The 25112-nt window shown below is 52.1% G+C and overlaps 1 protein-coding gene across 3 annotated transcripts in view; it reads left to right on the top strand.

Moving 5' to 3' along the window:
• The window catches only part of SHROOM2 (shroom family member 2), a 137514-nt gene extending 113040 nt beyond the window's left edge, over positions 1-24474 (top strand). For 2 of the 3 annotated variants that reach the window (XM_069464519.1, XM_069464521.1), the window contains 5 exons: positions 7940-8542; positions 13402-13920; positions 15045-15216; positions 20944-21216; positions 23901-24474. In XM_069464519.1, coding sequence (XP_069320620.1) covers positions 7940-8542; positions 13402-13920; positions 15045-15216; positions 20944-21216; positions 23901-24167 — 1834 coding nt within the window. In that variant the 3' untranslated portion in view covers positions 24168-24474. The remainder of the gene's footprint in view (positions 1-7939; positions 8543-13401; positions 13921-15044; positions 15217-20943; positions 21217-23900) is intronic. The other variant, XM_069464520.1, reaches the window with a different exon arrangement.
• The last annotated feature ends 638 nt before the right edge of the window (positions 24475-25112 follow it).

Raw genomic sequence — 25112 nt, 5'->3', positions numbered from 1 at the left:
AGATATGCCACCCCTCCCATCCCTCGGTGTTCCCTACCTCTGCCCAGGCCTGGCCTTCTGGTGCAGTGAGTTTGAGGAGAGCCCGGCTCCCAGGGGTCAAATCTTGTGACCAAAAAGGAGGTTCTTCTGAAAACACAGAGTCAGATACTTGAGGGGCCATCACGTGTTATACACGACAAATCTAGGCATATTCTGGTATTGGACACTAACTCCCCAAGAAATCAGTGCCTGTAAATTTGGTTTTGGATCATCTGTGAGTGGCATTTCTCTTTTAATCTACTCTCTCCTCCCCCTCTTAACCACAAATGATCTCTTGGTCTCACTCATTCAACTTCATTACTCTTCACCCTTCGAGCCCCTGCCAGCAAAAATAAAACTCCAAGGAAGCAGCAAACCTTTTTATCAGTCTTGAAGACGCTGAAGAAATAAAATTCATCTGGTTTTCTGCAATAATCACTTTCGCCACGTGGCATTCGAACCCTGGCAGAGGGAGCCTGTTTGTCCCGGCGTGGGAACAGCGTTAGTGGAGACGCTGCAGGGAAGAGAGCACTGAGTTCAGGGTGGCTTGGGGCTCGTCCTCCCCAGAGGCAGTTCCGCAAGGCACACAAGTTGTGTTAGAACCGGTTTCCCTCAGCCCCAGGAACAGATAGGCAGAGTCACCAAGGCTGCAACAGACAAAGGAGTTTATTCTCTAGCTCGAGCTAGGGTCCAAGGCTCAGAGCACCAACGTAGTGGTCTCTCCACGAGCCAGGACCCCGCCCTTGGGTGAGCACCAAGCTTATATACTCATCAGTAGGTTACATGTATCGGGCACACCACCCTCCACCCCCTTTTAGTTCATTTGCTCTTTTAAAAGTGGCTGATAGTGTTGGCTCTTGATTGGCCAGTTTCTAAGCCGGGGCTTTGGCTCCTGATTAGCCAGTTTCCAAGCTGGGGCTTTGGCTCCTGATTTGCCAGTTTTCAAGCCGGGGCCTTGGCTCCTGATTGGCCGGTTTCCAAGCCGGGGCTTTGGCTCCTGATTGGCCGGTTTCCAAGCCGGGGCTTTGGCTCCTGATTGGCCGGTTTCCAAGCCGGGGCCTTGGCTCCTGATTGGCCGGTTTCCAAGCCGGGGCCTTGGCTCCTGATTGGCCGGTTTCCAAGCCGGGGCCTTGGCTCCTGATTGGCCGGTTTCCAAGCCGGGGCCTTGGCTCCTGATTGGCCGGTTTCCAAGCCGGGGCCTTGGCTCCTGATTGGCCGGTTTCCAAGCCGGGGCCTTGGCTCCTGATTGGCCGGTTTCCAAGCCGGGGCCTTGGCTCCTGATTGGCCGGTTTCCAAGCCGGGGCCTTGGCTCCTGATTGGCCGGTTTTCAAGCCGGGGCCTTGGCTCCTGATTGGCCGGTTTCTAAGCCGGGGCCTTGGCTCCTGATTGGCCGGTTTCCAAGCCGGGGCCTTGGCTCCTGATTGGCCGGTTTCCAAGCCGGGGCCTTGGCTCCTGATTGGCCAGTTTCTAAGCCGGGGCCTTGGCTCCTGATTGGCCGGTTTCTAAGCCGGGGCTTTCGGTTGTTACTAGGCATTTTGGGGAGGGGGAGGGCCTGCGTCGGGGAAACCGAAACTTAGGCCTATCCTAGGAGGTCCAGTCTGTCATGGAGTTACTCCTGTTTTCCTTCCTGCTCTATAGTTGGAGCAGAGCTTATGAGAACAGTCAGGAGCTCATCTGTTCATTCAGTAAATATCGTTTCTATGCCCGAAAGCTGAGCTCACGAAGGACAACCTGCCGGCCCCCTCCCTGCAGGTGCTCTTGGCCCAGGAAAAACTGTGGTGAGTTGGTATTTGCAAGGAGAGAGCGATCGGTGCCATGCTCCGGGCATTCCTGCCGTTTGAAATGTTTCCTGTGTGTCTCTGCGCAGGTGCTGCTTGGTTGGGCGTCAGTCAGGTGCTTACCTCTCTTGGGCTTCAGGGCCTTCCCCACCTCGTGTGGCCTTTGGGGGTGCTGTGACTTCACCAGGGACGTGTGTCCGTGAAGAACTGCTTGGGGTACAGGAAGGAGAGTGGAGACTGTGCCTCCAGTGACATGGATGTCTCGTCTCCTCGCCTGCCCGCCCCCGTGCCGCGGCCTGGTGACGGTTGTTCTTCAGCCGTAGGCCACCTGCCTGGGGATGTCTGATCCAGTGGCCAGGCCGTATGGCAGATAGCTCTCTGTGATTTTTGATAAACAGCTCTGCACTTTGCAGAATCACTTTTCTTCACATCCACAGCCAACAGAGGTGTGTTTTCCAGATGCTAACCTCAAACTGTAAATGTTGAGCATTTGAGTTGATGTTTTTTTTTTTTTTTTTTTTTTTTTTTTGAGACAGAGTGTCGCTTTGTTGCCCTGGCTAGAGTGAGTGCCGTGGCGTCAGCCTAGCTCACAGCAACCTCAAACTCCTGGGCTTAAGCGATCCTACTGCCTCAGCCTCCCGAGTAGCTGGGACTACAGGCATGCGCCACCATGCCTGGCTAATTTTTTCTATATGTATTTTAGTTGGCCAGATAATTTCTTTCTATTTTTAGTAGAGACGGGGTCTCGCTCTTGCCCAGGCTGGTCTCGAACTCCTGACCTTGAGCGATCCACCCGCCTCGGCCTCCCAGAGTGCTAGGATTACAGGCGTGAGCCACCGTGGCGCCCGGCCTGAGTTGATGTTTGAGTTGTGGAACATTCCTCGCTCCGTGCTCATGGAAGTGTGGCTGTTTGGAAGGCAGCAACTCTGGGTCGTATCCCAGTTCTCCCAAGAGATAATCGTGCTCTGCACAAACAACTGCAGCCCCGGATCCTGGCTTTGTAGCACGAGCCCTCAGGGGGGATTCCTGGGCCCCCACAGACTCACAAACTCCCTACCTGTTGCTCTTCTTGCCATGCTGACGTGTAATACATTTGTGTACAGTGTGAGTTGGTGTTTTGCATCATGTGTAAATGAAAGGAGGACACATCTCAATGCTGTTGCCCGGCGGAAGCTTGTTGACTGTCTCCCTCTCCCTGCATTGTGAAGATGAGGCCATTGCGTTGCCCACAGTTCTTTTGGTGCCCCTTTGACCCCTCAGCACTGGCTGGGCCCGCCTGGGGCATGCCCTTGCCATTGTGGAGGCCGGGGCTGTGTCGTGGTGTGCTTTGGGAAGAGGGAGTGTGGGTGCCGGTGTCACGGAGGCCCGTGCCCTGGTCTGCCGCACCACAGACTGGCCCTTCATCTTGGGTGCTCAGCAGGCACCTGGCTCCCAGGAACCCCTCGAAAATCCTCTACCACGTCGTGGGCTTTATCTGCCTGTAACCCACAGCCACCCAAGAGGAGTGGCCTGTGACGGCCCATATAGGTGAGGAGATGAAGCTTCCGGGGGCACAGCTGCTTGCCGGATGTCACACGACAGATCCTGACTGGAACTGTGTGCCCAGTGAAACCGCAAAGCAGATGTGGGTAGCACAGGTTGAGCCTGCCTAATCAGAAAATCCCAAATCCGAAGTGCTCCAAAATTCAAAACTTTCTGAGTACCGACATGACACCACAAGCAGGAATTTCCACATCTGTGCTCGCATGAGGGGTCACAGACGCCGGTGGGGATGGGCGGCCTGCCGCTGTCCGCTGTTGCTGTGGCCTCACGGCCGGGGCGGGTGTTCTGGTGAGGCCACTGTGCTGCTTGGGCACCCTGAACACGTCGTATTGTCACTGTGTTCATGGTCTGTGATACTTTCTACTGTGAAGTACTGAAGCGTGAGTAAGCGTAAGGGAAGGATTGCTTATCAGTAGCGTAGAGATTCGGCATCAGGAGTGGTAGTGATGCCACACAACCACAGACTGTCCACCAGGTGGCTGAGAGAGTGACACCTTTGTTTTCCGATGGTTCGATGTGCACAAACTTTGTTTCATGCACAAAATTATTAAAAATATTGAAAAAATACTTGTAGGCTATGTGTATAAGGCACATATGAAACATAAATGGATTTCATGTTTAGACTTGGGTCCCATCCCCAACATATCTCATGATGTATATGGAGATATTCCAAAATTAGAAAAATTCCCAAATCAGAAACACTTCTGGTCCCAAGCATTTTGGATAAGGGATGCTCAACCTGTACATCGGAAAGGTCTCAGACACCGGAGCACATTGCCGGGGCATTTGAGCAATGGGTCTGTCCACAAATCAGAATGGGCCCTGCACCCCAACCGATCACTGACACCCAAAGTAGCCAGGAAAGGACGACTCTGTGGGATGTGTTCCTCAAGTCATCTGAAAGATTCAGAAATTTTCCCATCCTTCTTGGTGAAGGTAACTGTTAACCCTATTCATAAAGCGGTGGTGAATTAAGCAGGATTACAGAGCAGTCCAGGAATGTTTAGTTGTGTTGGAACGTTTGTACAAAAGTTCATTTCACTGAGAACTGTGTGAGTCTTGGAAGAAGTGCAGCTTCTCTCCTTCACATTCTGCACAGAGATTTAAAGTCATTGAAAGCAACAGGTGTACTTACGTGTCTCACGTGTGTTCCCGTGAAGGCGTAACACAATGCATGTCCTGTTTTTCTGCGAGGCTCTGAAGAAAATAGCCCCACTGCCTGCTGTCTGTAGAGGCCCTTACAGCCCAGGCAGGAGCGTGGAGGCAGGTGGGCAGTATAATAATTTGACAGAGCCCTGTGCTGGGGTGTGATCTAAAAGGGGACAGGTGGCAGGGCAGGGCTGGCCAAGCTGAAGGCTGTGTGACAGGGAGCCAACTGTGCAGAAGGTGTGGGACAGGGAGTGGACACGGGAGATGCAGAGGGACGGGTCCAGCGTCTGCAGGGAGCTTGGCACGCACAGACGGAACGTGGAAATAAGACCGCCACGGCGTGTCCGTGGCACCCTTGCATTCAAACATGAGGCTGACTGTCTCCGAAGCAGAATCAAACACTTAGATGTGAGTAACAGCAGTGGTCATGGGGTCTCGAGAACGTTTGTTCTTTGTTTTTTCCTAGCAGTGGTTTCTGTCCCATCATAGTATGTTGAACCACAGAGCACGTGTAAGACGGCCCTGCCTGGGAGTTTGCCCTCTTCAGGCTGGCTGTGTTTGGCTTTGTCGTCCTGTGCCAGGCCATTCGCCCCTGCTTGTACTTCAGCTGCCGCCAGGCCAGGGAGGACAGCCTGGCTCGGGGCTCCACCTTGTGGTCTCCAGAGCCTCTGCTGCTCGGAGCCTGCAAGCCCTCCCCCTCCCGGTCTGTGCAAGCTGCCCTCTCCCAGGTAGCATGTCATCGGCATGTTGTGCATGAGGATGAACACCAGCCCGGTCTGAATACCAGTCGGATCCTGGAGTGCAGCCGCCCTTTTAATTTTCCTTTGTATGGCTTCCCTTCCTGCTCCCGTGTGTTCCTGGGAGCTTGTGCAGAGAGACACAAAGTCCTTAATTCATCTTAGTGTCTTGCATTTGTGTCTCTGGATCTCTCTGTCACCATTTATTTTATCCTTAAAAGTATGAAAAAGGGATATACATGCATATATACAGAGGCACGTGTCTATACACATATACAACACAGACAGACACATGCACACACAGCTACACGGATACTACATACATCTACACACAGACACAACCCAGGCATGCACAATGTACATCTACGCACAGATATACATGTCCACACGCAACCCAGACATATCACATACAATCTACAAAGCGGTCTCTTGGAACCTATTAGAAACACGGATTGGAATATGACCAAAGCAGAGCCCCAAATTCCTATTTTTGGTCCTCTTTTTCATTTTTATCTGTGACCCCAATTTCCTGGATTCTTATCAATGGGGACAATAAAAACCAGTTAGTGATTTTATAGCCTTGACTTTGCAAGGTGGGTTGGGGCAGATGTGGTGCAGAGGCTGCTGTGCTGGTGCGAATCTACATGCAGTGAATTGTGGGGGTGGGGCGCTGGGGGCCAGGAGAAGGAATGAGAAGTGACGCTGGGCTGCCCTCCTGACAACATGCCATCAGATCTTACATGGGGTGGCCCTTTAGTGAGGCGGAAGGAGCCTGTGGACCGGAAGAAGAGCCAGGAACCGGCCTGCTGCTTGGTTTCTCGGAGAGTCATTTGCTTTCAGTCACTATTCACTTCTCAGAGGGGCTTTGCTCCTGGCAGGTGAGTTCTCTTCCGTTTCTGGGTAGATCTCAGCTCACTTCTGCCCAAGGCACTTTGCAAATAGAGTTCTTTTTTAATTAGCAGGTGACCAAAGGTGTTTAGATTTTGGCAATAAATTATAGCTCATTTAATTCTCCATTTGTTTATATGATGTGGTGGTTACTTATTAAATAACAGGTACCAGGTATTTTCAGGTAGGTCTATGGATGCTAGATTTCAGGAGTCTTGATAGGGGAAAAAAGTTCAAGTGTACCTGAGGTCTTTGAAATGAAATGAAATATTGAATATTTAAGTGAAATGTCAATGCTGACCTACGAAAGCACGTCTCAGAATCATTGTCTATTTGACAGCATCTTAATGGCATTCTGTGTTCTGTAACCAGACCGCTGCTGCGTTGGGAATGTTCTCTAAACCATCGTAGTTGTGTTCAAGTTACTTGGATAAAACTTCAGACTGGAAGTTTCTGTTAGTGCCTACCTAGTACACGTAAGAAATCTGACTTCTTCCTGTTGGGTTGCTGTTGTCTGGAGCACTTAGGTTGGGCTGTTTTGTTACGGCTCATTTTCTAAACCTGTGCTGTGTCTTCAGCCTCTTCTAAGCAGGAAACAGATGTGCCCTCTTCGGGGTCCCAGCGGGACTTGAGCTCTGTCCTCTCCCAGACCTTGAGGACGTAAGCTCCTGGCTGTGGGGTGGGAGCGCCCAGCCCTGTCACTGCAGACAGTAGTGCAGAGTGGAGCCCATGGCCGCAGCCACCTTGCAGAGGAGGTGGGGAGGGTATCAGTCACCCATTAAACCTGAAGGGACCATTCCCCTGAGGACACAGCAAGGCTGACACGCACAGGGCACTCAGTTCACAGTGCAGTGGACTGGATGGGCTGGGACATCTAAAATGCCCAGGCCACCAGGTATCACGTCCAGATTGCTCCAAGATGTACATTGAGAGGCAGCACAGCTCCTGGGCCTCGGGGCCGGCCCTGGCACGAGGCTCCTGTGTGGGCACTGGGTGCTGGGGGACGCCTGCTGTTCCACTCCTGCTGACCATTGGCTGCCCTTGTTCGAGCCCCTTTAACAACTCAAGGCTCATCTTCTAACTGAAAATAGCTCCTTCCTGGAATCAGAGGCTCATTTTATTACTCTTTTGGATCGGAAGAAGCAATATGTCAGCAAAGGCATGGCAGGCTGGCTTGTGGCGAGTTTGACAGTAGCTAGCCCATGAGCTGTAGCTACAGCATGGATAAACACGCATGTGGAGCCTGCCTGTGTGTGTTGCAGGCATGCTTGTGCATGTATGTGCATCTAAACACGTGTATGTGGTACAGTAGTGGAGAGATCTGTGAATCATGGCCACTCCCAAAAGAAATAGCCCTTGTTTTTCTTATTTTTCATAATACACTACTTATTTTCAAGGTTTTATTAAAAAATTGATTTGCAGCCCATCTTAGAAAGGTTTACCCCTTTGTATTAATCTATGGCAATTTCCCATAAGCCACATAAAATACTGTAACTTGAAGTAACTATTTCTGAGTAGAACCATATGTGGGAATTTTGACTTTCATATTAGTTTCTAAAATTTTTGTTCAATTTTTTTTGCAAAAAAATACAGTTTGTGTGTGTGTGTGAATGCCCGGTGTTCTGTCATATGACACGCCAGTTAGTAGCTCCATGTTGTCTAACGTGTGTCAGGACTGGCCACCTTGCTTTAGGAATTGCCATGGGGAAATGTATATGGATTTAACTCCTTGTGGTTTCAGGGGATTGACACGATTCGGGTCCAGTCACTAGTGGGGGAAGGTGTAAACTGGGATCGCTGGCTAACCTTTGTTTGTCCTTCCTCTAGACAAGCAGATGCCCAGTGTCAGGAAGGCAGTGCAGGCACAGGGCGGCACCCACCCAATCAGAACCCACAGAAGCCACCCACGTCCTCTGAATCGTCGCACACGTGGAAAGCCCCAGCACCGCCCGGGGAGGGCCGTGGCCGAGCGGGGACGCTACCTCGCGACTACAGATACCCGGAGGAGAGCACTCCAGCAGACTCGGGGCAGCACACTCGGGGACAGGACTCTCGGCCACTGAGCGCGGCCCCGCGTGTGCCCAGGAAGTGCCGTGGCCTCGAGGGCCCACCTGCCCCCGCGCACCTGGTGGCCCCGGGCAGGGCCCTCTCTGTGCCCCCAGAGGACACGTGCGCGGCCCGCCTGTCCCTCCCCCACGGCCCCTCCGTGTCCCGCAGCGCCCAGCCCCAGGACGCCCCGGAGGCTGCCGCCTGCCAGCATGTGAGCCAGGGTGCCACCTGCCCAGAGCCGCAAGCTCCGCCGCCCCCCTCGGGCCAGGCCCTCTCCCTGCGCACGGCCATGGAGACCTCGCGCTCCCCCTCGCCTCAGTTCGCCCCCCAGAAGCTGACGGACAAGCCTCCCCTGCTCATGCAGGATGAGGAGTCAACAAGGTATGGTCCTGTGGTGGTGGGCGCCGGCCTCCTCCCCTTTGCGAGTGTGCTGCCAGGGACGCGGGATTCCAGCGGGTCTTTCGGGGTTACGCGGGTGCCCTGCTTCAGCTCAGGGCACTGGCTTGAAGTGGTCCTAGAGGGCGACCGTGTAGAGGACAAGGCAGCCCCAGTGAGGGTTGGGTTTTTAGCTGTTAGGGGCTGCCCTCTCCTGCAGGGAGCGTGGTGCATGTGAGGTAGGTGGTGCATGGCCCCTCCCCTTCCCAGGTACCACATGTTTCTACCTGCCTCACGGATATGCACACTAGGGGGGCGGTTTGTTGTTGTTTTGCACATTTAATATTTGTGATCAGATTCGGGCTTAACCTAAGCATGAGCACCCCAGCAGACTCAGGGCTGCATGCTGAAATTGGTGTTTTTCATGATGTCTGGTATTTTCATGCTCCCTTTTTTCCAGATTTTTTTTTTTTTTATGTTAAAATGCTAAGCCAGGCCTGGTGCAGTGGCTCACACCTGTAATCCCAGCACTTTGGGAGGCTGAGGCAGGAGGAACACTAGAGGCCAGGAGTTCGAGACCAGCCTGGGCAACATAGCAAGATCCCATCTCTACCAAAAAAACAAAAGCTAAGCTGCTGTGTACCTTTTATTAATGCAGAAGAAAACTCAGTCCCACTTCATGGTGCCGTTGTCAGAATGTTAGGCATAGAATTGTTCCATCCATTGATACATGTCATCAGGCGGGGACCGACCATGAAGAGCACTAACTATTTAGCTTTCTTGACGCAAAACCCCACCTACTTGAGTGTATTTAAAGAACTGAGAAAAAGAAGAAGGGGAGAACTTTGATCTCGTTCTCTAGAGCGTGGTTCTCAACCTGGGCAGGACGTTGGCAATGTCTGGAGACAGTTTTTGTTGTCCTGAGTAGGGAGGGGGTGTCCTGGCATCTGGTGGGTAGCGCCCAGGGATGCTGCGAGATATCCTACAGTGCACAGGACAGCCCCACTGCGGGGGGTTAATTGGACCCCCACATCAGTAGTGCCAAGGCTGAGAAACCTGCCCTGGAGAGGCACTGCCCAGTGTAGCAGCCACCAGTCACTTGTGTATATGTAAGTTAATGAAAATCAAATCAAAGAAATTCAGTTCCTAGTTGCACCAAGTCTAGCTAATGGCTGCCATACTGGACAGCACAGGTAACAGGCATTTCCATCACCACAGAAAGCTCTATTGGACCTCCCTGCTCTAGAGTCTCTAACCATTTTTTTAAAGCTTCCAAATAACTCAGCAGAGAAAGGGCATTACTGTTACTAATACTGTACCTTCAGCTGTAGCATCTCAAGCACAGATTTATCTGTGGGCCAACACTGTGCGTTGTATCGTTTAAAATGTAGTTAAACATCACTTAAATAGACTTTTGATGGGTAACATCATTAGGTTCCGAAAGGAAAGTGTCTTAGTCTGTCCGGGCTGTCGTAATAAAATCCCACAGACTGGGCAACTCATAAACAACAGACATTTATTTCCCACAGTCCTGGAGGCTGGAAGTCCAAGATCCCGGCGTGGCAGAGTCTGTGTCTGGTCAGGACTCACTTCCTGGTTCATAGATGGCGCCTTCTCAAGCTGTGTCCTCACGTGGTGGAAGGGGCGAGGGAGCTCTCTGGAGTCCCTTTTATAAGGACACTGATCCCATCCATGAGGCTCCACCCTCATGACCTCATCACCTCCTAAAGGCCTCGCGTCCTCATACCGTCACCTTGGTGGTGAGGTTTCAACATACTGTTCCTCAGGGGACACAAACATTCAGAACATAGCAGAAGGAAAAGCAATCAGGTGGTCTGTGTGGTGGGTAAAATGCGTGGTGTTTTCACAAGCAGGTCGGGCCGCCTGGCTGTGGTGGCGGGAGCTGCTGCGCAGGCAGGCCCTGTGCGGGAACACGGCCTTCCGTGTGGGCCTTAGCAGGTGGGGAGTAGTGTTCGTTGTTTCTCGTTCCCAGTGAGTGTTAGTTTTCTCGCTCCCTTTCATTAGTTGAGAGGGATTCCCACAAGCAGTGGCAGTGCTTACTGAAGATGCTAAGGAGGTATCTTTGGGCATCTGCATAATTGAGTGTTCCCGTCCAGCATGTCGTTTGTCATTCGGGACCACAGAGGTGGTTTTATTGTACACCGAAGGCTCTCCTGTTGTCATTGAAGCAGTGTCCATTTCTGCACATGTGCTCGTGGAGGGCCACATTCTGTTCGAGGGCTTTGGAGCAGTCCCGTCTGTGTTCTCTCTGCCCTGCTCTAGGGATACGGTCTGGCAAATGGCGGTTGTGCCCCCTACGGAAGTTGCTACCATGGAAGTCCCTCCTAATGCACTGACTTTAATGTCACTGCCCCCAGGACGTGTGTTGTTGGTCAGTTCTGGTATGCAAACGTGGAGTTACTTGTAAGACTCATAAGAGGCTGGTGCTCAGCAAGGGTCCTGGCCCTGCTCTGTGCCGAGGACAAAGGACTTAATGGTCAGCAAATGACATTGCTATGAAGGAGCTCCTAACTGCTGCAGCTCAGAGCCGCGCTCTTCGTCCTGGCTGCTGGTGACTTCCTTGGACTCTCTGAGCGTGGGCCACCCGCCTTGTCTCTATTTATCACGCGTGTGCACGTGCCGGCAGCCTGCCGGGGACTGCCTCTGCCCAGGCACCAGGTGTCGAGCTCTGCAGTAGGCACGCAGAGCAAGAGGAAGTAGAACGTCCCGCCCTCTCAGGAACAGCACAGAGTAATCACTCTTGCCAGATAAACATTCTCGATGCCTGTCCTGTAACTAAGAAGCTTACTCTCATGCCTTTTAAAATTCTTTAAGGTTTTTGATCTTGTTTGATTTTTACACTGTAAGATGGTGAGAGTGGCCAGCAGGATCTGCCATCCCCGTCAGTGGCAGTGACTTGATTGCCCCCAGCAGTGTTTTCAGGAGAGTTCTCCGGGAAGCCTGTTTCTGCGTTGGGAGTGTGTCAGCGAGAGCCAGCTGGGCTGTTTCCAGGGCCCCGGACAGTGTCCCTACGGCTGAGGAGCGTCCGTGTCTGCAACTCTTCGAGCGGGTCAGGTGGTTTGTCAGCCCAGAATGAATGACATGCAGGGCTGAAGGGCTCCTGCTGCCGTTGGTATGGGCAGAGCTTCAGCCTGCATGACGCTGGGGCCTGGCCTTGCGGGCAGCGGGCCGTCACCTGGCAGGACCCCAGGGCTTGGCGCACCCTGCACCCACCTCTCTGTCCCTCCTGGTCCTGCCTTTCAGTCAGGAATGGATGAGGGCTGGTCGCTGTGAGGTCTAACCCACCGTGTTCTGCCCTTATTTTGAAGTCAGAGTTGGTCAAACTTTTTTTCACATGGAAGTCTTGATCGTTTTCCAGAAGAGACACTATTTCTGTTTAGATGTGCCCAGCAATCAGTGCTTTGTTAGAAAGTATACTCGAACCTGTAGAAGATTTGTTTTTGTTGAATTTCTGCTGTTGTGCTTTCCTTCCCTGGAAACCCAGTTTCTCTGCAGATGGGGGAGATACAAGGACCGGCTGACTTAGAAGTCAGGAGCAGGGGATCGGGGTTTCTAAGTGTGGAACAAAGTGAATCTGCGTGTTTTTGCATGCTGTCCCTTGGATAAGGCAGCAGGGTTTTCCGTCTCAAGTTTAACATATCTAACTGGCAGTTTCCACAGTTAGGCTCTTTAAAATTTCCTCATGAAGAAGTAGTTGTGAGAACTGTCTTTGAGCGCCTGGATAAAACACATCAGCTCTTATTGGTGTCTATTAGAGGGAGGGAGGAAAGTACAAGACCATTTCATGTTGGGCTGTGCACCACACCCTTATGAATAGGGAAGGAACCGTCTGTGTTCCTAGTCACCAGTAAAAGAGGAAAACAACAGCATTTAATTTACAGCATTGAGGCTTCCCTCGTGTTCCAGAAAATTGGGTCCGTTTGTGTAACATTGAAGAAGTGATTTGCAGTTTATTGTGTTAGAAACACACCCCGAGTTTGGATCCAGGCAGTTTGGCTTGTTTTCTTTTTTCCTTCCCTCCTGGGCGCCAGCAGGTGGCTCTCCTTCTCCAAAATTCCTTGGTGGTCTGGCATGGTGCAGCAGAGTGGCCGGCTGGGGTGTCCCAGACACGGCAGCACTGTGGCCTTGCCGGCCGCCTCTTCCCATCCTCTCTCTCCTCCTCGGGGTGCTGTAGGTGCCTCCCGCCTCCTTTCACCCAGAAACTGTACGTAAAGAAGGAAACGTGTGCCCTTTGGGAGTCACTTAGGGTAACACAGAAGCTGCGAGCCCCTGTCTGCCACTGGATCCTGGTCTCACTGCTGTGACAGTCTGCGGGAGGGCGGCGCCAGGTGGGGGTAGGCTGCGGGCAGGTGGCACTGAGTCCAGCACAGCTGGCCTGAAGGGGAGTTCTGCTCTGGCCCTGAGAACACATGGGGACTCGCAGGCCTGCACCGAGCTAAGCACTAACAGCCACGCTGTGAGGAATGCCCATACGCTGCAGGTTTCCCCTACAAAAGAAAATTTAACCGAGTTGGGCTTGCTCAAATTTGCATTATCATTGGAATAACCACAGATGAATGGTAAACAATTCTCATGTCCCTCCATAAGGCTCTGTAGGCGTGTGGTTGACGGTTTGAGAATGGAAGGAGTCAGACGCTGAAGTCAGAGGCCGAGTTAGGGGTCGGAGGGAAGCTCTCAACCTCCTCTACCTCGTCCGGGACGTATGACTGTGGAGGTCCTTCTGCTTGGGTCGGGTTCCCCATCCACACGGGGAGGGCGGGGACCTGCCAGTCTGAGTCCCGGGTGGGAGTCTGTGCCTGGGTGCACTTTGTGATCGCAGCAGACGGCTCCTCTCCTTCCTCCAGAATCGAGCGGGTGATGGACAACAACACCACGGTGAAGATGGTGCCCATCAAGATCGTGCATTCGGAGAGCCAGCCCGAGAGGGAGAGCCGCCAGAGCCTGGCGTGCCCCGCCGAGCTGCCCGCCCTGCCCAGCGGGCTGGAGAAAGACCAGATCAAGACGCTGAGCACATCTGAGCAGTTCTACTCCCGCTTCTGCGTGTACACACGGCAGGGTGCCGAGCCTGAGCCCCCCGGCGCCCGGGCACCCCCCGAGAAAGGCGGCTGTGCCTCCCCGCCTGGGCTCAGCTACGTTAAGGCCAAAGAGAAGACTGTGGAGGACCTGAAGTCGGAGGAGCTGGCCAGGGAGATCGTGGGGAAGGATAAGTCCCTGGCCGATATCCTGGATCCCAGCGTGAAAATAAAAACCACCATGGACCTGATGGAAGGAATCTTCCCCAAAGACGAGCACCTCCTAGAAGAAGCTCAGCAGCGGAGGAAGCTGCTCCCCAAAATTCCATCCCCAAGAACCACAGAGGAGCGGTAAGTAGAGGCTGCCTTCCCAACTGCGCAACGCTGCCCAGCCTCTCACAGGCTAATAAAGGGAGGAGGCATGTCTGTCTGTTTTCATAATTGCTTTTATGGGAGACAGATTTTTATATGGGCTCTCTGGTGCTTAGCATTTATTGGGGTTTTTTTTTGTTTGTTTGTTTGGTTTTTTTTGCCTCCTAAAAGAGAAGCTGACGGCCCCATCCCTGGGGATGATGACTTTGGGGACCAGCAAAGGCATGAAAATACACGCTGCAGCCCACCAAGCTTTTGTGGTAGACTGTGCTATTTATGACGATGCCCACAAGTCTCCTTGGTTCTCAGTGGGGGGCATTGTCTGTCCCAGGGGACAGTTGGCAATGTCACCCCGGGGGAAGGTGCTCCTGGCACCTGGTGGGTGGGACCCAGGGACGCTGCTGAACACACTGCGTGGAATGGCCTCCCCACAGAGCTGACGTGACAACCGTGTCCTAACAGGAGTGAAGGCTTGGATTGAGCATGTGTTTCTTCACGAGCTGATTTTCTAAAAATTTATGTATAGTTTCTTTATATCTGAACAAAAATATCGGCATTACTTATTTTTGTGAATAGCACATTCAGCCCCGTCCTTTAGTCATTTGACCCCAAAGGTGTGCATGGTGACACATTTCATGTGGTTATGCGTGCTCTGTTGCACAAATGTCGCTCGAGGACATAGGGTGGAGGCTGTGACACTCGACAGGGAAGGAGAAACGGGAGATAGGACCCTGGTGAGAGGAGCCCACGTGGCTGCTGGTGGAAAGGTGCGAGGGGACGCCATTTGTAGATACCGTCACTCCTCTGTGTCCCCATCCACCCCAGGCTCCCGGTGGGAATTTTTAGACATTCCCGCTTACTCAAGTTTTTTGCCCTTTTTAAAAACTACATTCCACAGGCTTAATGAATATCTATTTGGTGAGGTGGTTTTTAAAGTTTTAAGTTCATCACCTACTCGTTTGTGTCCGTTTGGCTATCTCGTGTCCCTGGCTGGTGGCCTTCCACTAGCGCCCACATTGACTTGTCACCACCCAGGGAGCGGGACTGGAGCTTGGTCTGCGCGTACGGTCGCAGCTAACTGAAGTGCCACCGTCTTTACCCAGGAAAGAGGAGCCACGTGCGCCTGCGGCTGTGTCCCTGGCCACCAATTCTACCTACTACAGCACGTCGGCGCCCAAGGCGGAACTGCTCATCAAGATGAAGGACCTACAGGAGCAGCAGGAGCCGGAGGAGGACTCGGGAAGCGATGTGGACCACGACCTATCCGTGAAGAAGGTAGGCGGGCGCGTGGTGCTGGGACCACACAGTCTGCCCCAGCACCGACCCTGCACCCCGAGTCTGAGGGCATTGGTGTTTGGCTTGCACGCAAGACAGTGAAGTTTACAGAAGTATTACTAGGCCGTTGCTGGTTGATTTTGTGTTCTAATCTTCGGCCTGTCCACAGGGTCTCTTTGCTGTCTTTTTCTGCTACTAAGATCCGATGCCAGATTAGTTTAAACGGGCACCAACCATTCTCTTTCATTTTAAGTTGAACTGATATTTCCCCTCTACCCCAACTAAAATTTAGGGGACTTAATTGTGTGACTGTCAACAAGTCACCTGTCCTCTTTGAATGGCAAGTTCAAATCTTTATAACCAGATGATCATAAATCCAGCAGCGGATCTGAAAGTTCCTTGTCAAACAAAAGGCATTATTCATTCAGCTCCCATAAACTTGCCCCAGGCCTTGGAGTATCTAGCAGTGGACAACAGAATAGAGCCCTTTTCTGAGGGAGCCTCCGTTCTTACAGGAGTGGTGGAGTGCAGCCACAAAAGCAAATATACAACGCAGGGTCAGGAAACTGCAGCCTGTGGGCTCCGGCCCACTCCTTGCTTTGTAAATAAAGGTTTATTGAAACACAGCTACATCCATTCATTTACATATGGTCTGTGGTGGCTTTTGCACTACAGCAGCTGAGTTGAGCAGTTGCAGCAGTGACTGTCTGGTCTGCAGAGTCTAAGATATTTACTCTCTGGCCCCTGATAGAAAGCATTGACCAACCCTTGATATAATATGATGGGGCAATAAGAACATTAAAACAGCGTGAATGGATAGAGAGAGACAAAGGCATGTGATGGTGGAGGGGCTCTCGGGAGGTGGTGACTAAGCAGAGATCCGGAGTGCTGTGAGGGGCAGGCCCCGTGAACGGTGTGCCGGGTGGGGGGCGGGGGGAGGCCGGCAAGTGCAGAGGACCTGGGCTGGGATGCTGCTGGCGTGTATGAGAAGTAGCAGAGGCCAGTGGCTGGAGCTGTGTGGACAGGGAGGGAGTTGAGATGAGGTTAGAGCAGGACTCAGGCACAGGTTATGGGTGGCCATGGTGGTCACAGTAGGGCTATTCCTATCAGTGCTGATGTCATCACTCCTCTGTTAGCTTTAAATCTTCATGGCGCATCAGCAAGCCAGACCCGTGACATCTGGGCAATTGCCAGCCTTATACAAAAAGGACATAGCATAAAAGGACGAAGGTATTGCCAAAGAAAGTCAGGGTCAGAGGATGGCATGTGTTGTTTATCCCAGGGCCTTGAGTTTGCCTTAAATAGTCAGCACTGGGGAAAGAAAAGGAGGGATCCAGCATTCGGTGAGTGTTTGCTATGGACCTAGCATTTTGAAAAGAGTTTTCATAAAAAATGATTTTTTTTTTTTTGAGACAGGGTCTTGCTCTGTTGCCCAGGCTGGAGTATAGTGATGTCATCATAGCTCACTGCAACCTCAAACTCCTGGCCTCAAGTAATCCTCCCACCTTGGCCTCCCAAAGTGCCAGGATTATAGGCATGAGCCACCACATCTGGCCTGAGTTTTCTTTTTTTTTATTTTTGACATGACCTTTGCAAACAATTATGTTGAAAGTCTCCTTGTATTAGCGATTTAAAATATACCACTGATTGATTTTAATTATGATAGACACATTCTGTAGGAAATATTATGACACACATAAAGGAAAATTATTTTTAATTTAGCAAACAACTTTTTGGTGCAAGGGATTAAAAAGGGAAATGAAAAGTAAGGGTTTGGGTCTTGGGACTTTTAGAGACGCTCTGGCTGGCACAGGGTATCATTTGCTTTATTCTGGTTTTGTGTTCCTTTTTTAAAAAAAACAAAAACAGAATCCAAAACATTTTCAGTTTTTTCTCATAAAACCAGAAAAATTGTACTGTTTAGACCATTTTAACTTAGGCCACACCCTAGCTATAGAGGACTACATTCATCACAAGGGTGCCTTTGTTTTTCTTGCCATTGTGAATTTTAGAAGCAGCGTGCCTTGATCCTGCTGCCTTCATTCGCCTGGCCCTCTGTCCCTCTGCTTTGGGGGCTCAAGACCCTGGGATGCTGCCTTCCCAGCAGTGACGGCTTTGGGACTGAATGGGTCACCGTGAGTGTGAGGCAGACTGAACCTCCTCGGCCAGGGAGATGAGTTGGGCAGTTGCACCCTAGCTGCAAATGCTGTAAATCACAGTTCTCTGTGGGGCTTGGGACTCAGTGGTCCTACTTTTCTGCTTGATTTATTTGACAGACAGGCCACCACTGCACGCTTTTCTCCCTTCTTCCCAGCAGCCACAGTCTAGGAGGGCTAAATATGTTTTTATGCCTGGGGCAGCTCAGGCAGGCGAGGCCCAGATTGAGTTGTGAGAATTCTTCAGGAGAAACCAAGTTTGCAGTCTTTTCCAATCCAGCCTTTTCCCTGGAACCAAGAGGTAGGTGCAAAGGGAGGAAAGACTTTGTTTCCCCCACAGAATGGAACAGAGGTAGGTGCCTGGGAAGGTACCAGGTGGAGGAAGGGAATGGCCCAGGGTTCGATCCCCGCTACCCCGAGCCTCAGCCCACCCCAATGGAGAGGTGAGAAGTGGCAGTGCACCTGGCCTGCGCTACAACCAGCTCCTGCCTGAGCCTCCCGGAATGCCACGTGCTGCAGCAGATAGCAGGTGGGCTTGCCGGGCAGCGGACAGAGCAGTGGTGATGCCTTCAGCACCCTGGGTGGTGCCGGTAGCCACTGGTGTGTGCTGCCCGGGGCCAGGTCTCCTCTCAAAATCTTTGAAAGCCAAAGTGTGCACTTTGTATAATGGCCCTTTAACAAAAACAGGGAAAGGGACACGGAGCTTCCATGCTCTCCCCAAGCACACCACCTCCAAAAACCTCCATGATTTCAGCTCTCTGGAAGCTCCCTGAACCCTTTATGGAGACTTCATCGGATAGGCTTGATTGACAGCCATACGGAAATGGGACTGGACAGAAGGGCTATGATCCAGCACTTGACAGACTGAGTGGGAAACCCAGCGAGGCCTGTCTTTTCAGGTTCTTCCTGGCCTGTGTGCAGCATCCTTCCTCCCAGGCGCAGGGCAGGACCCTCTCCAAACTCAGGGTCTTTTGACTCAAATTCAGAAGGGCAGGGGAAGATTAGAGTCCTGCCTGGGGGAGGGGAAAGGAGGGGCAGGAGAAGGAGAAAGAGACAGAGACTGTTTTCTGAGGCCTACAGCACCCAACATTATAACAAGGGTGTGGGAGTTACAAGCCAGGAACCCTGGATGAGAACCAGTATGTACACATCATATCACAGGTAGGTAAACAGACACACACTGAGAGAAAACATTTACAAAATCTAGACATATACATTTTTTTAAATCATAAGAAAAGAGTATGTCTTGACATCCTGAGCTGAAAGAGCAGAGCAGTTTATGAATTCCACGTGGTCCGTCTTAGGAGAAGAGCCGTGCCGATTAGCCGGTGGTGGGAAGGGTGTCCTGTGAAACTCTCACCGTGTTAATGGGCCGGGGGCCGGGAGTGCTGATAAACCTGAAAGCAGCTGGGACCGGGAGCAGGCACCCTGCTGAGGGCGCACACTTCCTGGCCATGGGCTTGTGTTGCAGACACGAATGCTGGGTGGAGGCTCCCTGTAGGAGCATCAGCGTGACACGGAGGCCTGTAACAGGAAGCGTGGTTCCCGGCGCCAGCAGCTCAGGTGTTTCTGCGGCTGTGGGTTGACTTGCCCTAACACGCAGCGAGATAGTCACTCTTACTGGACTGCGGTTTATGGCGTCAGGGCAGCCACTTCTCATCCCACACCCCACTGTTGGTGCTGACTGGTACTCACGGGCACTTACTAGATTCACACACTGGGCTGAGCTCTTTCCACGCTGTCGTCTCCCTCTTCTTCATCCAGTCCCAGAGCTGTGGCTGCTGCTGCCCGTTTGGCTCTGGGACACCGTGTCCTGGAGAGCTGCAGTGAGACGTTCACGTCCTGCCTGTCCTGTCCCGGGGTGTGCCTCCGCTCTGCTGAGCTCAGCGGACTCCCCATGGGGTCAGTTTGAAAACGACCCCGGCGAAGGGGTGACAGCACTGATGATTTCCAAGTATGCTCTTTGCGTAGTGTTGCTCGTTATGACAAAGTGAGCGTTAAAATCCCACTTGAACTTTCCTGTGCACGTGAACTGTCTGTTCTTCGTTTTGGTCATGCACCTGTGCACCTCCGTGGCTTTCAGTGCACTCACCTGATGCTACCAGGGGACCCAGGGGAGCTGTGGTGGTGGATGTAAGCCTGGTTCAGCCGAGCGTGTCTCACGCAGGGCGGTGGCAGTGGGAGTTCTCGGAAGGCAGCACGTCACTCTCCTCTGAGCTGTTGCTGCTTCATGCCTCACCCCGTGCGGGCCAGCACCCGGGACGCATGCGTGCTGTGGTGGGTGGCTTCAATGGCAGAAAGACAGCCATGGCCACAAGCAGGGGGATTTTCCAGGGCACAGCTTACTTGCTGTGCTCCTTTGGAAGCACCCTTGTAATCTTTCTCAAATATGTGGTGATGGAGGAGGAGGAGGGAGGATCAACTTTCAAATCAGACCATATGGTGTGACTTCTCTTCAGGATGGTGGCCGATTTAAAGGGTTCATACTTTTCATTTTTATGTTTGCTCTTTTAAATTTAATCTTTTAGGCTGGGCTCAGTGGCTCACGCCTGTAATTCCAACACTGCGGGAGGCCAAGGTGGGAGGATCACTTGGGGCCAGGAATTAAAGACCACCCTGGGCAACATAGTGAGACCCCATCTCTCAAAAAAATTTAAAAATTAGCTGGGTGTGGTGGTGGTGAGCGCCTGTAGTCACAGCCACTCGAGAGGCTGAGGCAGGAAGATTGCGTGAGCCCAGGAGCTTGAGGTTGTAGTGAACTATGATGATGCCACTGCATTCTAGCTGGGGTGACAGAGCAAGACTCTGTACCAAAAAAAATAAATAAATAAAATAAAATTAATCTTTTAAAGGGCTGGTGGGAGGGTGCGTGGAGAGTTAGTGTTTAATAGTTACACAGTTTCAGTTTAGGAGGATGAAAGTTCTGGAGACGGGTGGTGGTGATGGTGGCACAGCAGTGTGAATGCCCTTCGTGTCACAGAAATGTATGCTGAAAACAGTTAAGATGGTGAGTTTCATGTGTATTTTGCCATAGTAAAAAAAAATAGTCATTTATTTGCATTTTGGTCAACTTGAAGTCGGTAGGTTATAGTAAACGACTGTTTTATTAAGTTCATTGGAATCCTTCTATTTATTTTAATTTTTAATTGCTATTTATATGCAGAGGTCACTTTGTAATTGTGGGACTCAGTATGGGATGTAAGACTCAGTCATTTCTCTCTGTGTAAGTCTTTAAACTGGAAACTTCCAAAGGATGGAGTCCAGAGCATCACATAGTCCTGGGAGTCCTTCCAAAGGTAGGGGTTGACGTGGCATCAGCAGCCCCAACTCTGGGGTCGTCTAGTAGGACATCAGCAAAACGAGAATAGGTTTCTTTTGTTTCATTTTTAAATGCCAATAATTTAACCAGAAGTCATTCTCCTTCCCCTAGTCCCATAAATCCTCTATTATTTGACGATGCAGAAGCAAGCTTTCCCCCAGGTGGGCTGAATCCCACCCAGAGCGTGTGCGCTGAGGGGCGGGGCAGACCTGACCACCTGACCGTGTTTCCGTGCTGTCCTGTGCCCAACAGCAGGAGCTCATCGAGAGCATCAGCCGCAAGCTGCAAGTGCTCCGGGAGGCCCGGGAGAGCCTGCTGGAGGATGTTCAGGCCAACACCGCGCTGGGGGCCGAGGTGGAGGCCATCGTTAAGGGTGTCTGCAAGCCCAGCGAGTTTGACAAGTTCCGAATGTTCATCGGGGACCTGGACAAAGTGGTGAACCTGCTGCTGTCGCTGTCAGGCCGCCTGGCCCGGGTGGAAAATGCCCTCAATAATTTGGACGACAGCGCTTCTCCTGGCGATCGGGTATATGCAAACACGTCTGACCTGGACACGGCGGGGTGGGGGGCCACGGGAAGGCTGTCCTGGGGTGTTGCAGAAGTCAGCTCTGCAGTGTCCACGCGGCCTGTCCGCCGCCTAGTGCAAGGTGCTATCGAAACGTCCTGTGTGCGTGCCACTCCCTGTGCTTCCTTCTGATGGGGGGAAAGGTGCTCGTCGGGTCTCCGGCAGAGCTCTGGCTGCCTCTTGATGTCTTTTCAGATATTCCTACTGGTCATTACTAACAATGGTCCCTTCCTGGAAAATAGTCTTTTTTCTTTTCTTTTTTAACTTAAACCACGTGTAAGTCCCTGGCAGGGCTTGCCCGCCCCCTGACAGATCGTAAGTCCTGGATGACAGGTGGTGTTCACTGCTGCTGTTGCTGTGATGTAGCAAAGCGCTCTAGAAAGAATCAGAGGGCTCGGGCCACTTTCCCCCCTTTCTAAGGTGTGTGACTTTTGAGACATTGCTCAGTAGGTCTTTCAGTTTTTTTGCATACGAAATAAGGGAAATAATATCTACCTCATAGGTCAAATATCAGTAAAACATCAGGTTTCCTCCTTTGCACATAATACACCTTCGAAATGATCATCTTTATCATCCATAAAACATCTTAACTTCTCTCAAGGGGTGCAAAGTGCCCTTCCCCTTGCCCTGGGTGAAGGTGGTTTGTGGCTGCACAGAGGGACCTCCTTGTGCTTGGCTTTGAGGCACGGCCGTCTGCTCTTGCCGAGTCCCCAGTAACTCTGTCACTGAGCCCACTATAGAAGGTGTAGGACAGTGACCACAGTTTGCACCCACTTTCTCTTGGGGCTATGTCGGTATTCTGTGTTGCTCTTTTTGCCATCTTGGCCAAATTTATCTGAAAGAATTTAGGAAAATAACATGAACAAGAAAGAGGGACTGATTTGCACATTATTGGAAAGTTAAATTCCCAGGCATGGATTTAATTGAAAAAATAGAGTCATCTTGGCAACTGCTGGCTGGGCTCACCTTCCATCCCTCTCGTCCTCCCTCTTTGTGGAACTGACAAAGGATTCTTTGGAATTGAGGGGAGAGGAAAGGAATCCCCCTCTTAGGGAACATGCTCGTGGTCCCCTAGGTACTGGAGCCCACACTCCATCCCCAGGGGCCAGTGACAGAGTGCAGAGCCCGTGGTGCTGAGAAGGTATACCCTTGGGGCGCTCCACGGTGGGCTGCTCTTCCTCGTAGCTGTGCACAGTCGATGCAGCTTCACCTTCCTGACCTGAAGGGCACCCTCGGTGGCCACGTCCAGGCGCAGTGCAGTGGCCTGGGTGTCCAGTGCAGCTAGCACTGTACTCGCATCTGTGTCAGGCAGCCAGGGCATGAAGAGGCTAAGGTTTGCAGAGACAGGTGCTGATGAGTTAAAAGATGTGGAGGCAGGTTGCAGAAGGCTTCCTTTGTCTTTTTGACTAGAACATGGACACATGGTCTGACATAGACGTGGGGCCTCCTCCCCACGCCTCCCATGCCAGCGGCTTCTAGGTTCCCATGAGCCTGGCTGACTTTAGCACCCTGAACCACATTTCTAGAATCTTCAATGTGTGCCCCCTTTGTTTGGAATTGATTTGCTTTGCCTTGCCTCTTGACTCTGTGTCACACACGCCCGAGAAGCAAGGTGTTCCACACGAGCGGGCAGGATACTCTGAAAGATGGTGTGGTCACAGCACGTCGCGGAAGCAGCACACCAAGGGCAGGCTCCGTCTGCAGCCCTGTGTCATGATAGTGGCAACAGCCTCTCTCTGCTGAACCCTCTCTGTGTGTCTGGCGTTTGGCAAAGGGCCCCAGCATCCTCCGATGCCCACCTGTGGCCACTGGTGAGCGTCGCTGCAGCATTGCAAAGTGGCACAGCAACAGAGTGGCTGTCCCGGTGCCCGGATAAGAGTCAGGGACTCACACCTCCCTCCTCCAGCCTACATTCCTCTCGTCCTCTCCTAGTTTTCATTCAAGTCGGGGTCTGTAGGGAAATGAGGTGCGTGTTCTTCCAGCAGAGAGAACATCTGTGAGGGTGGTGTTTGGGGAAGGGGTTGTCAGCGTTCCCCAGAGCAGGACTCTCGTGTGGAGCGAGGGAAGCGATGGCTGCTGCCCGTCCGCGGTCCTGCCCCTGTGTCCTGCCTCGAGTGTCCTGGTCTGCAGATACACTCGCGGGCTTCTTCGCCTTCTACCCGGAGGATTGAGAAATCCTGCCCCGGGATTTCTTTAGAGTTTCCCCTTTGCCTGTTTGCTCACAGTGTTGGCGTGGAAAGGGCATTGGTGCCAGTAGGGTCCCTGAGTCCATGGCTCCTTTTGAGCATCTCCGAGTTCTGTCGTTTTACTCCCTTGGTGACGCTTCTGCTCACCACTGTTTCCGTTAGCCGTCCAGGTAAGTGGGAAGAGATTGAGGTGCAGACGATGGAAGGAAACCCAGAAAAGCCTGGGGGCGGCTTTCGGGAGGGCTGGACTGGAGCCTGCCACAGCCACCAGGCTCATGCCACCTGCTTCCCGAAGATTTCTGTGTAGATCCCTTTGGGTCTCTGGTGGCATCAGGGTTTCCGCTGACAATCTGATGGGCAGCCACGGGGCCAGCCCCCAAAGGCGCCGGCGTTTTCAAGGTTGGCCAGAGCCCCTGCTTTTGTGCCGTTGCTCATGGGCTTGTTTCTCTCTCTCGACAGCAATCCCTGCTCGAGAAGCAGAGAGTGCTCGTCCAGCAGCACGAGGACGCCAAGGAACTCAAGGAGAACCTGGACCGCAGGGAGCGTGTCGTCCTGGACATCCTGGCCAGCTATCTCAGCGAGGAGAGCCTGGCGGACTACGAGCACTTTGTGAAGATGAAGTCAGCGCTCATCATCGAGCAGCGGGAGCTGGAAGACAAAATACACCTCGGGGAAGAGCAGCTGAAGTGCTTGTTTGACAGCCTTCAGCCGGAAAGAGGCAAATAAGAGGTCCGTCCCCAGCAGAGGCCAAACGTGGGGCTGCCGAGCCCCGTCCCCAAGGATGCAAGTGAAAACCCAACCTGTGTTTATATCCTGGAGAGAGACTCCTCCTTTAGCAAAGGGGCTATTAGAAAAGCAATAACTCTGTGTTTGTTTGGGATGATTTATTTAATTTTTTAGTTTCGCTTTGAACGCTGAGCAGAGTGGCTCACTGTCAGCCGTGTTCCTTTAAACATCAGCACACCCGCCGCCAGGCGCCGTTGACCGGGGAGCTCCCGCCGTGCTGGCGTGGGCTGGGCTTGTGGTGCATGCGAGCGGTCCTTTTCCATGGTAAAGCCGCCGCGCCCCCGTCTTCAGATGCTGAACCAGCCACCTGGGAAGCCACCAGTGCGTCATCAGGTGCATGAGAGGGGAGGCCCTGGCACGCGTCTTCTCCTCGGATTCGTCAGGGCATGGACTGCCATGTTTTGTCCCTGCTTGTTAATGGTGTGAGCATTCGTCGTCTGTCACGTATGATGTTCTCTGACCCAGCAAAAATGATGATGATAACTTATTACCATTTAGAAGGATGAATAGTTTTCTAGTGGTTAAAAACCAACTGTGAAATGAACAACCTACGTCTTGGGTTCCCTCATTCTAAGATTAAAATCGCCACTTAAAGAAATAACGTGCATGCTTTAAAACACACACGCAAAAAGCCAACAAAGTGGCTTTAGTCCAGAATTCTCACTCTACATCACAGTTTGGATGATGTTTTCCTGCAAAGCAAATTACTTGGTTAAAAGTATGTCCAGTGATCATGTGGTTGTTATCTGTTTCCCAAGACCCAGAATATTTTTAGGTGACTGCCCCCCACCCCCGCCCAGAGCATTTTGTCGTATGAGTGTGGTCGTGAATGATAATTGGCTACTTTGCTCTTTTTGCCTCCTTCAGTCAGTTACCATGAGGGCC

Source organism: Eulemur rufifrons, chromosome 30 (assembly GCF_041146395.1).
Source record: "Eulemur rufifrons isolate Redbay chromosome 30, OSU_ERuf_1, whole genome shotgun sequence".
In the NCBI taxonomy this organism is placed as follows: domain Eukaryota; kingdom Metazoa; phylum Chordata; class Mammalia; order Primates; family Lemuridae; genus Eulemur; species Eulemur rufifrons.
Note: the sequence above shows the minus strand (reverse complement) of the source record. Positions and strands in the feature narration are given on the sequence as shown.